The 12,661-nt window shown below is 48.7% G+C and overlaps 1 protein-coding gene across 1 annotated transcript in view; it reads left to right on the top strand.

The window, feature by feature from the left end:
• Positions 1-498: 498 nt before the first annotated feature.
• Positions 499-12,661, top strand: part of LOC148110653 (maestro heat-like repeat-containing protein family member 7) — a 28,981-nt gene continuing 16,818 nt past the window's right edge. Inside the window, exons 1-11 of the mRNA XM_087865992.1 lie at positions 499-586; positions 2,392-2,456; positions 3,117-3,239; positions 3,363-3,442; positions 3,835-3,964; positions 4,614-4,700; positions 5,988-6,095; positions 6,565-6,700; positions 7,439-7,527; positions 9,072-9,221; positions 11,155-11,309. Coding sequence (XP_087722118.1) covers positions 499-586; positions 2,392-2,456; positions 3,117-3,239; positions 3,363-3,442; positions 3,835-3,964; positions 4,614-4,700; positions 5,988-6,095; positions 6,565-6,700; positions 7,439-7,527; positions 9,072-9,221; positions 11,155-11,309 — 1,211 coding nt within the window. The remainder of the gene's footprint in view (positions 587-2,391; positions 2,457-3,116; positions 3,240-3,362; positions 3,443-3,834; positions 3,965-4,613; positions 4,701-5,987; positions 6,096-6,564; positions 6,701-7,438; positions 7,528-9,071; positions 9,222-11,154; positions 11,310-12,661) is intronic.

Raw genomic sequence — 12,661 nt, 5'->3', positions numbered from 1 at the left:
TTAGGGGCTCTTAGCTCCCCTACCGCAGGGCAGAATGGGATTAGGAATTGGAGAACGGGGACAGAAGCCTCTGGTACAAGGGAGCTTTAGGATTTTAGCAGCAAGACTCCCAGAGGCAATTCGGCCCAGAGGCAGAGGGAGGGACACGGCTGGTGCCTGAGTCTGTATTTTAGACAGTAGTCATGAGGCTTCTGGGAGACCACCCCCGAATATGAAATTTGTCCATACAGGGAGAGGCCTGAATGGAAGAGTTGTAGGCAAGTCAGGATGAATCAGGGCCCTTCCGAGGGTCCCCTTTCTTCCCAGGGGGAGGGAAAGGGAAGCCGATGGTGGGGCCAGGCACTGGCATCGCTCAGCCAATTCCTTTTCTCATAAATGGCCTGCCTCCTGCAGCTTCACCTCTTGGTGGAGAAGCTGCCTCCCCGGGAAGGAGCATCTGACACGCGCCCTGCCTCCCGTCCGCATCACCAGCGGCAGGCGGCTGCCCCACGTCTGCAGATGAATCTATCTCCTAACAAGCAAAAATCCAACAGAGTAACTTTCTCGCAATCGACTGGCCAAGTCTCTTGGAATCCTAACTTAATGGGTGAGCAGCTGGCCCTGGCCCGGGCTGTGTTTCAACTCACTGCAGGCTCAGAGGGGGTGGTGATTGCCCAGCCCTGGCTTGAGATGGCACCTCGTGGACACGAGTCGGCCCCCTTCTGGCTGCCCCCTTCACGGCTCTAGGCTCTGCATACTTGTCCATTTGCAGACCTGCCTCCATGAGCGGCCTGGAGCTGGGCAGGGAAGAGGACACTGGGGCTTTGAATTAAACCTCACCCCGCTCATAGCGGTTCAGGGTAGCCAACTCCCCTACCCCCTGCCACATTCCATTTCCATACCTATCTATTCTCAGCTGAACAGCCAGAGTAATCTTGTTAAACAAAAGTCAGACTATGCCATTCTTTTACTCGAAGCCTACTCGCCGCCCCCCCCGCCCCCACCCCGCGTTCAAAGCAAAAGCTGGAATCCTTACAGTAGTCCTTGCCATGGGCCTTGCGAGGCCCTCATGACCCATCCCATTACTGCTCTGCTTTGTCTCCGCCATTCTCTCTGCTCCTCCCACTCCAGGCCCACACTCCTTGCTGTTCCATGACCGTGCCGGCATGATCCTGCCTCTGGGCCTTTGCATTTGCTGTTCCTTTGGCCTAGAATGCTCTTTCCCTCGATATCTGTATGGTTTGGTCCTCACTTGAAGGAGTGGCCCTTGAAGACTACTCAAATTTGAGGAACAAGATTTTCTTTGATCTCCTGTGTATATACACAAACCTATATGAGCAAATGCAAAAAGAATACCTTGAGAACCACAGTAACAGTAGTTTCTGTGAAGGAACCGCTTGGTACGGAAGCTCTACGTCTGTAAGCTCGGCTTAGCAGAGAGCCTTTTACATAAACGGTGCTCAATTAAATGTATGCCTGAGAATGAATTTACTGACCTCCTGCTCTGTGCCAGGGATTATCCTAATTTTTACATGAATGAATGAATTCAAGCCTCATTACAATCATACATACTGTGATTATCATCGCCACGTTAAGATGACAGAACTGAAGCTGGGGGACATTTAATCTGCTCAAGATTGCTCCTGACATGCCTTCCTTCATTGAATTATCACAACAATAATAAATACGATCACCTTTGCCATTGTATAGATGAGGAGGCAAGAGTTGAGAGAGTTTACTTGGCTAAAGCCCACAAGGCCAATAAACTAGAAGAGCCGAGCTTTGAACTCAGGCGACGGGTGTTTCATTGCCGTGCCCCATCCCCAGAGTGGCCTGAGCGCAGGTCTGGTTGCTTCTGGCCCCTGCATTGCTACCGTCTCCAACCTCTTGATTCATCCCCTCTTGACACTCCTTGGGGTGGACAGGCTCTGTTCTTAGCATTACTCCCCAGCCTCTGCGTCTGCACCTGGGTCCCGACTCGGGGAGGCTTCCCCAGAGGCCTCTACCAGCCCCATTGACAAGGAAGCTTCCAGGGCTGATGTGAGCTTTCAAGTTCATTCACATTCAGGATTTCAAAGCCTGTCTAGGACAGCTCCAATAATGTGTGGCCACTGGTGGTGACTTCAAGATCTCTCTCTTTACAATTGCCTTTCCATCCCTGGCCATGCATGATGCAAAAGAACTCTTACCTGAGAACCCCCCCACTCCCCATGATTGCCTCTCTCAGTCTTAAGCTTCAGAGATCCACACTAGGTCATTGGCCTGGAGAGGTTGGTTCTTGGAGCTGGGACACCCACCCAGTATCTGATGGTTTCTGAGCCTACTTGGCAGAGCGTAGGGATAGAATGGCCCTGCTTTCCTAGTCCATCTGACAGAATCAGCCCAACTCCTCCCAACTACATCCGTTTGCAGGATTGCGCCAGTCAGAAAGAGATGCCTGTGAGTTCATTTTGGAATTTCTAGAACAAGGACAAGAGGTAAGGAAATCCTCTGAACCGTTTTGAGAGCTGAGGAGGAAAGCAGAAAAAAATGAGGACTCGTGCTTCCTTGGGATTTGAATACTAGGCCTGGCTTGGAAGTTACCTGAAATTCAGTCTTTTTTTTTTTTCTTTTTGAGAGGGAGGGAGAGAAAGAAGGTGGCGAAGGGCAGAGGAAGAGGAAGAGAGAGAATCTTAAGCAGGCTCCATGCCCAGCGCGGAGCCCCACATAGGGCTCTATCTCAGAACCCTGAGATCTAAGCTGAAATCAAGAGTCAGACGCTTAGCTGACTGAGCCACCTAGGCGCCCCAAAATTCAGCCCATTTTTGCCTTCTGACCTGGGAAATCTTTGGTTGAGTCAGCAGACAGGCTCTGTGCAAAAGAATCTTCCTTATGGACCCTTAGCTTCCCTGTCCCCAGAGGGTTCTGAGGGGGCCAGAACAGAAGATGCGGGAACTGTGTTAAGGAAATCAAGCGAGCTATATCTATCCTGGCTAACTCTAACCCTAACCTTAACCCTAACCCATCCCAGCTGCTCTGAGGTCTGGCCTGACCGTGGCGGGCGGGGTCTGGGGGTACAGGCTGCCGGTCCCACCTGTAGGAGGAGTTAAGGGCTGAGGCCTGGCTCACAGGCGGGGAGTTTCTGTGTTCTTTCCTAGTCTCAGTCGGACAAGCTGAAGTTCCTGAGGGCTGTGGACACTTTGTGCAGTGCTGTTCACGCCCAGGCAAATGGCAATATGAATGATTACTTTCCCAAAACCATTCTGGCCAAGAAAATTGAGGTGAGAAAGACCCCCAAGCTCTTCTGGGAGTTGGTCATCCAGGGATGAGGATGACCAAGTCCCAGAGCCAAGAGCCGGCACCTCTCTCTGAGGGAAATTCTTGTTTCTTCCTGGCCCTTCTAGATATTAATCCTTGAAGAATCCACCGAGGTCTTGGTCAGCAATGTGTGGCAGCAAGCCATGCTCTGCATCGTGGCCCTGAGGTTCCTTCCTTGCTGTTACCTCCTCTGAGCCCTTGGGTCTCTGATGCGGAGAACATTTGGGTTGGGAGGAAGGGCAAGGTTTGGGGACTAGAGTTTTGGGCTGTGGGTGGCAGGGCCCCATGATTGCCACCTCATCTACCAGCATCCAGGGGTGGTGGAGGTACCCCCAGTTTCATTATTAGAAGCCTGTTAGGACATCTGGGATAGGGAAGGCTTCCCAAGAAGCCAGGGACCTCCTTCCCTGGCAAGGAGGCCATTGAAGAGTGTTTGGGGGCTCAGGTCCGCACTCAGAAAAGACAGCCGAGGTTTTACCCTAGGGTCCTAGAAGCCTAACCCAGCTTGTCACTAATATCCTCCAAAGCTCTCTTGTCATTCCTCCCTTCTCACCCCAGCCAGGTGAATCCACCCTTCCACATATCCCAGAAACTGGACTTGGTAAATGCCTGCATCTCTAGCACATTCTCTCTGCCACTCATCATGCCCAGTCCAGACCGGAAGGAAAGTGCTAGTCTCTACCTCCAGGTAATCCCCCCCATCGCCTCCTGGTGGAGGTCTCCATGGGAGAGGATTTGTCTTCAGAGGCTTCCTCTGTCCTCTTAGCTCCTGGGCCCCCCTACCCACCTCTCTGACCCCTCCTTCAGGAGCTCAGAGCCCCAGGGTCATCATGCTTCCCAGGAGTAACCTCTCTGCCCATCCTCACCTGTCTCCCACACTAGGTCCTCTCTCACAAAGGCTCTCGTTTCTCCAATTCCGTGGCAGACTCAGTCTTAAGATGAGACAATATGATGATAAAACCCATAGATTTTATGGAATAACTGACCAGTGGGCTGCCAAATCTCAAGAACTTTCAGTTTTAAAAAATAGAACTTTCCTTAATCTAAGAATGAATCCCTAATGGTGAGAATCTCATGGGGACTGTATTTGTTGGCAAGAACCGCCCGATGCCTACATTTTACTATTTGGCCTACAATTTGGGGTGGCCCTGGTCCAGTCTTCAGTGAAATCAAGAAAGGTCAGCACTTGGGAAGATCAGAGTGTGGCGGCGGAGCTGAACTGGCCCCCAGGTTACTTCCTCCTGAGGAACATGGGGCACGTGGGGGAGTGCCCCAGGGAGCCAAGCTGACACGGTGGCTGTCGGTCCTCCTACACTCCACGCTTCCTCCCTTGTCAGACGATGCAAGCCTTAGATGACATGTTACAAGCTCTTGTAATGGAGGACATGGACCCCAACATGCCCACCCTGCAGAAGTTCCTGGAGGTAAGTGGCTGTAGAAATCAGTCACACTGGAGCCCTCTATTAAATCTGGTCTTTTGGGAGGAAAGACAGGGAATATTAAGATGGTCTGAGGGTGTTTCTAGCCCAGAGGCCATCGGTTCTCAAACCTCTGTGAGCGTCACAATGACTTGGAGACCACTTCCTGCATCGCCCTCTCTCTGTCTTTAGAGCCTTTCAAATATTCTTAGTTATGATACATTGTCTTCTCTTTGGGGTGAATTTGAATAGGGGCAATAGCCGAGTCACTTGAAACCAACTTTCATCAACAAGTTGGTAATGAATCAGGATAAGACAATTTTGGATAAAACATTATGTGTGATTACCAATATGGAGACAGGATCAATTGGATATCTTAAAAAAATTTTTGATGAGGGCCATATCTAGAGAGGAAACATAGCCATATTGGGATTAGTGACATGGTTTTTATGGACGGTATCATTTCTGGTATGTTTGTTGAGAAGCATTTCTGTGCCTTAGAGGCACCTTCCCTGTAAATGGACTAGTAAACGCACTATTATAATTTGAGTTTATGGGGAACAGACTCAGAGCTTTGGTTCTCCATCAGGGTGGAGTCCTCAGGAAATCCACTACTGGGGTCCTCGTTATCCAAAAGTAAGTGGTGCTCCCCAAGGGCACACTTGATATTGTTTCCAAAATTTCATCTATCGATTTATCTTGATAAATGAAATTAAAATGATAAAAATAAGATTTTTATATGCAACAGCATTTACATTATATTTGCTACTTTGAGGTAATTCTGAAACAAAAAAAAATCACGTGTGGCTATTTTAGACATAATTTTTCCTGCAAAAATTATATGATCGCATAATACATCATTTATTTCATATTTGACTTTGCACAGCGGGATCAGAAGGAGGGTTAATTTTGAAAAAATATTTAAGGTCGATTTAGTTTTGCTGAGGGCCCCTCTCTCTCTTTTTCTTGCCTTTGTTTTTTTCATATTTTTATTAAGGCATGATTTACATACATTATAATGCGCCCTTCCTAGTGCCTAGTTCTGCTGTTTTTGACAAATGCAGTCCTATCTACACGACTACAGTCAAGCTACAGAGCATGACTCTGTAGCCCACCCCTCTGCCCACCCAATCCCCTGACAGTGATGATCTTTTTTTCTTTTTGGCATATGAGCTGCCGAAGCGAGCACCTGTTCGTCTTTTCGGCAGCTGGGGAGGTAGATTCAAAGCAAGGAGGGATGAGGGCAGTGTTCCCGCAGAAGGCATGGGTGGTGTCCCTATGCTGCCTTTCCAGATCATCTTGCCTTGGTTAACACTGGCGGAGAAAGTGCACGAACAGACCCGGGCCTTGGGCACCGTTGCCCGGATGCTGAGGTTTATTTGCAATTTCCCTGAGCTGTCGGTGAGTGCCTGGGGTGGGAGGGAAGGCTGACCCATGGGCCTTGCCTCTCCGAACACCGGGCACCTGACTGAGCCTGAGGCTCACCCAGAACTCCTTATTTATTTGTTTGCTTGTTTAGCATGAGTACCTTTTCTGCTTCTATGGGATATTGCCCTTAGCTAGTAAACTCTAATTGTCTGGACACCTCTCAGTCTTGGCGGGAGACCTTGGCCTGGAGAGCTGGGATGGGCCCGTAGCTTTCCACTGGCTAACATATCAGACGCGTCTGGCTGCCCCATTTTCCTGGGTGTCGATTGGGAAGGTTCCCCAACTCCAGGACAGAGTGTGGAGTTGGTGGGGTGAGGGGCCGCACACCAGCACATAACTTAGTGATGTGGGAAGAAAGGGGAGGCTGGAGGGGGACGATGGTCACGGCAGGGAGAAGCTTCTTCCGGGATGGTGGAGAGGTAACAGTTTCCCCTCCCGGCAGCACATGATGGAGTTCTCGCTGAGCGGGAAGCTTATTGGCATCTTGGGCCTGCTCTGCATGAACGCCAGCTATGAGATCAGCACAGGGGCCTCGGAGGCATTGCATTACCTGTTCAAAATCCTTGTGCTTCATCGAAGTAAGTGACACGAGCCTGGGCTGTCGCGTGGCTGCAGCTGTGGGGACCCACTGAGTGGCAGGCGCAAACCAGCTCCGGTCCCTGAGTGCCTGCCTTGTGTCGGGCGCACCGGAGGGCGGGGCACGGGGGTAAACGGGCTTCATCTAAATGAACTTCAGACCCATTGCTGAGGCGATGCCCTGTTTTAAAGATTCTAGAAGATCCTTGGAAAAACGGGGGAGCGGGGTTCGCAGCCACCTGTGAGATCCCATCGCTACTCCTGGGTATATGACTGAGAAAATGAGCGTCCTTTCTCAGGGAACAGACCAGGGAATCTTGGGTCTAGACCTTCTCTGCCCCAGAGAAAACAGAGATACAGACAGCCGTGCACACTTACAGAGAGGTGCTGGAGGAGTTTGCAAGTATGCCCTCATGGGAGTTTCAGAAGCCTTGGCTTTTTATGATCCAATAAAATGTACTTCCTGTTTTGCTCAGCTGTAGGGGTGAGGGGTGGGGACAGTCCACACGGTGGCTTGGGTACAGGAACAGCAGGACCAGTGGACCAGACCACCTCCCCAACTACAGTCCCCCTCCACCCATCAGCCTGGCACTACGGAACCCTCCCCCATTTGGCTGGGCAAACATTACTGCACCTGTTGAACCCTGTTGATCTCTGAGGTTTGGAGGGGAAGTGAGGGAGGGTGTGTTCCTTTCTCCCTGGTAAGGCCCTGCCCCTTAATTGTTGTTTTTGGATTGGAGGTATGAAACAGAAGACAGAGATCATCCTGAAGGACTTGCAGAAGCATTTCCGGGGAGGATGGTTTGCCAACATACAGAGCCTCACAATGGTAACCCTTGCCCTCCACCGTGTGTGGGGTGCCCAGACGGGGAGTGTCCTCAGGGGAGAAAGACGGCTGAGTATCGATTACAGAGGGCCTGGCTGGGGCCACAGAGGAATACTCCCCCACCCAGGGAACTGCCCTCAAAGTTCAAGGTCTCATGGATAGCATGCCAGAAGGATAAGGCCCACTCCCCTAGTTTCACTTGAGTTGACTGAAGTTGGAGGTCATTGAGAGAGTTTGTAAAATAAGGACCCAGTCAACCCTATCCCCCACCCCCAGATTGTGCTCCTGTACCTTTACCTGTGGCCTAGCTTTAATTCTGTTCGTTCAGCAATATGTATTGCTGATCTCAGCAATGGCGTCCCCAAGCTTAGTCTACTTCAGCCATTCCAGCCAGATAGCCAAGAATCATTCTTCCATCTTTCCTCCCCCTCGCTTTCCACATCCAGTTCAGTCCCAGGTCTGTCCATTCTCATCCTGAATGGGATGAGAGTCCATCCACTCTGCCCCGGCCCCACCATAGCTATGCTGCTAGGTCCACCATCAATCTCTTGCCCGCGTTATTGCAGCAGCCACCTGCCGATCGCCCTGTTCCTGACCGTGCTCTCATCACACCATTTTCTGCACTGTCGTCAGAGAATTATTTCTTAAATGCACATACTATCATATTATTCCTTTTCAGCCTTTGCACTGACTCTCCATTGTTCTTATCCTAAAGGCCAGATTTCACACAGCCAGTGAGGCCCGGCCCGATGTGGCTCCTGCCTAACTCCCTCGCCTCATCTCGTCTAGATTCCCCTTCCCCACCCAGTCCAGGTCCCTTGCAGGACACAGTGGTTGGACTGAACTCCTGTCTCTCCAGACCTTTGCACAGTCTGTTCCCTGCCTGGAATTCTTTCCCCCCATTTTCACCAAAGTATGGACTTCAGAGGTACTTCTTCCAGGAAGCCTTGTCTAATCTTGCAAGTCTAGCTTCGGTGTCCCCACTGTGTCCCTTACTGGCATTTCTCATATGGCCTCATGACTGCCTATTTGCCTGCCCTGACTCGACGGTAAGTTCCCTGAGGGCAAAGGCAGGGGGTGTCTTGTGTGCGGGCTTCCCCAGCTCCCAGCATAGCACCAGGCACAGAGTTGGGACTCTCTTTCTTGTGTGAGTTAATGAGCTTCGCTGGGGTGTGTAGATCCAGAGACATGAGGCATATCTGGTTTAGACCATAGCAGTCACTCCTTGGTTTGGACTGCTGTCAACTCACTACACATCAGAACTCATTTCCAAATGGGATCACCTAATTACATTCCAAATTCAAAATAGAAATGCCTTTTGCATTGTTCTCTGTACCGTATTGTCTGGACCCTTGTTCTTACCTGGGGGACTTCAGAGCTGGTGACCCTCTGGAGCCTGGCCTCACACCATGGAAGAAGCAGATGCTGGCCAGGGGCTCTCTCCACTGGACCTAGGTTGACTGGTCTCTTTGGAGTCTGGAGGTCTTGTGCGGTCGCAGGGTGGGGTGCTGACATTGCAGAGACAGCTGGTGCTCTTCTTTCTTCAGTTCTTCAGGAAATACCTGACCCCTGAAGAGAGAGCAGATGTGATAATGGTGTCAATGGAGGCCATGACCAGCGCCAACAGGCATGACGTCTGTGCAGCTTCCAAGATGCTAAAGATGACCCTGAAGTACTCTATGCCAGAAATTGGGAAGGTACTAGCTCTGAGGGCTTAGTGGTTCAAGGTCAATTTAAGGATTCTTCCTCACTGTTTTGGATCTTGTTCTGTTTTCTTTCCTACTGGTTGGGGTTTAAGGAATTGAAATCCTTTAACTCAGAGGAGGAGAAGTTAAATGAGGAGTTGTTTGCAATTGTGCAAAAGGCCCTTCTGTGGGAAAGGGTGACCTGCTGGCCTCCACGTCCACCAGAAATGTAAGAATAGGGCCAAAGCTATAGCAGGAGACTACTGTGGGGTCCTAGGACCGAGAGAGAACTGTTTTCCCTTCTGCTTCCAAACAGTACGTTAGGTCTGTGGATGCCTTCTTCATTCAGGTGGGAGAACGCACAGTCAAGACAGAGATTAGTCTATCAATCTCATATATCAATATTTCATATATACATATGAATTTATGAGACATTGACATGAATCAGATGGAATACAGAGACTCTTGTCAGAGTCTGGTTCTCAGTCAAATTAAGATAGCATAATTTATCTTTGTCCCTTAATATCCCATATTTAAGGGTCTCATGGATTGATAGATTGATAGATTCACTCTCATCTCAATGGCCTAACCTACTCCTCTATCTTGCTCTATCTACAGTAGGTCCAGTTATTGTCCTGAGTCTTACCCTTGCCACACTCTCTGGCCTGGAGAGCCATCTGAATGCCTCAGAACAGACGGGGAATGAGCTCTTAGAGCTGAAGGCCAGCCCAGAGGTCAACCACTGCAACCTCCCACTCAATGCCTGTAACCCCTTCTGGAGCATTCCTGACCCTTGAGCAGCCAGACCTCTTGAAACCACTTCCGGGAAGCTCACTACCTTAAACCCATAGCTCATTCGAATGTGTGGATCACTTTCATTATTAGAAAGTTCTACCTTCCTGTGAACTGAAATCTTCGTCCCCACAGTTTCTAGTCTGTGGCCCAAGTTTGCTTTTTGGAGTTAGGCAGAAATCAATTAATATTTAGGTTTTGCTTAAACTAGGTGCCACGCACTCAGCTAGCCTTGTTCACATGTTATTTTACTGAATTCTTACAACAGGTCTGCGACAGGTTTTCTTTTCTTTTCTTTTTTTTTTTAAAGATTTTATTTTATTTATTCGACAGAGATAGAGACAGCCAGCGAGAGAGGGAACACAAGCAGGGGAAGTGGGAGAGGAAGAAGCAGGCTCATAGCAGAAGAGCCTGATGTGGGGCTCGATCCCATAACGCCGGGATCACGCCCTGAGCCGAAGGCAGACGCTTAACCGCTGTGCCACCCAGGAGCCCCTGCGACAGGTTTTCTTTTTAGAAACGGGGAAAAGGCTCCAGGAGGCTAAGAGCCTTAGTAACTGAAGTTTCTTGAGCACTTATTATGTGACAGACACTGTTCCAACCAATGAGGATGTATTAGCTCAGAGCCATTGAGGTGGGTAAAGTTGTTTTCATTTTCTATATGAGGAAGTAATGCATAGAGAGGATGAAAAACTTGCCCAAGGTCACACAACTGGTAAGCAAGGAAGTGAGGTTCAAATTCAGGCAGTGTGACTCCAGGGCTCGTGCTATTCACCACTAGGCACACTGCTGAGTCCACACGGCTAGCAAACTGGGACACCTACCCTCCCCCCATAATAGCTTTATGTCTCCTGTTCCCACATCTCCAAGCTACTCAACCCCAGACACTTGCTTCATTCCTCATGACATGGTTTCCAGGCATGACTCAAGTCACCCTTCCCTGCTGCTCTTCATTTTGTCCCTCTAAAAATACGGGGGACAGGACAGCCCCCAGCCACACAGGTGTGGCCCGAACAGAGTGGGACAGTGACTGCTGGGGACAGGCTCACATCGGTGTGTGCCCACACACTTTATATGGGTGCCTAGTTACGTGCCTTCTGATGAGCTGGTGCTCTGTCCAGAATGAACCTTGCTCCTCCTTCCCCCACTTCAGGTGCCAGAAATCATCCAGTACATTTGCCACAATATGAACAGCATCACTGAAACCACAGCGCAAGGGACCATAAAGAGGATTCTTTACCTGCTGGCTCAGACCTACACCAATGAAGTGATTCTGACGCTATTTGAGATGGAAGATCAGTCACAAAGGTAGGTGACTATCAATTCCACCGACCAGCCCCCAACAGTCTTCTGATTTGCTTATTCTTCAAATGTACCCAATTTTCAATACAAGTAAGTTCCTTACTTATCTGGGGGAAGGGCGACTGTCGAAGTAATATGGGCTTATTGCAGCATATTTGAAAGCATGCAAAATTTTGAAAAAGCAAAAAAAAAAATTTAAATTGGTTATCACCAACTATAATTTATAATTTGTCTACCTTTTATTTTCATTTTTTGAAAAGATTTATTTATTTGAGAAAGAGAGAGAGAGACAGAAAGCATGCATGAGTGGGGGAAGGGGCAGAAGAAGAGGGAAAGAGACAATCTCAAGCAGATTCCCCACTGAGTGCAAAGCCTGATGCGGGGCTTGATCCCATGATCCTGAGATTATGACCTGAGCCGAAATTGAGTCAGATGCTCAACCAACTGAACTACCCAGGCATCCCTAATTTGTCTACTTTTTAAAAATGGTTTTTAAAGATGTATTATCAAGGGGCGCCTGGGTGGCACAGCGGTTAAGTGTCTGCCTTCGGCTCAGGGCGTGATCCTGGCGTTATGGGATCGAGCCCCACATCAGGCTCCTCCGCTATGAGCCTGCTTCTTCCTCTCCCACTCCCCCTGCTTGTGTTCCCTCTCTCGCTGGCTGTCTCTATCTCTGTCAAATAAATAAATAAAATCTTTTAAAAAATGTATTATCAAGCTCATACTGTACATACCAATTTGCATATTTTTTCATTTAACATTTTATCATAGCATTTTCCTAAGTTAAAACCTTTTTGTAAACATATTTTTAATGGCTGCCTGATATTATATATTATATAATACAGTATTATATTCTATGAATCCACTACACTATAATTTCCTTTTTTGAACTTAAAAGATTTTTTAATTTACATGCAGTAAACGTCACCCTTTTGCTGTATAGTTCTGTAAGTTTTCTCAAACGTATAGTCAAAATCATCACCCCCATTATCAAGATACAGAGCATTTCCATCACCCTCCAAAATTCCCTTGTACTACTCTTCTGGAGTCAACTCCCTTCTCCACACCCAACCCCGGGAAACACTGATCTGTTCTTTATCTCTATCATTGTGCCTTTCCCAGAATAGGGTAAATAGAGTCATACAGCACAAATCATACAGTACAAAATAGAAACATGCTTTTGAGCCTGGCTCCTTTCACCCTGCATAAGGCATTTGGGATTCATCCAGGTTGTTGTATGTATCAAAAGCTGAGCAGTCCATTGTATGGATATCCCACAGGGTTTTTGTTTTTTTTTTTAAATCCGTTTACCTTTTGGGTGGTTTCCAGTTTTTGGTAATTATAATAATGCTGCTATA

The sequence above is a fragment of the Ursus americanus genome, chromosome 2 (genome assembly GCF_024610735.1).
Source record: "Ursus americanus isolate L20-20 chromosome 2, mUrsAme1.1.p, whole genome shotgun sequence".
Taxonomy (NCBI): Eukaryota; Metazoa; Chordata; class Mammalia; order Carnivora; family Ursidae; genus Ursus; species Ursus americanus.
The sequence above is the reverse complement of the archived record's forward strand: the minus strand, read 5'-3'. Positions and strand labels throughout refer to the sequence as shown.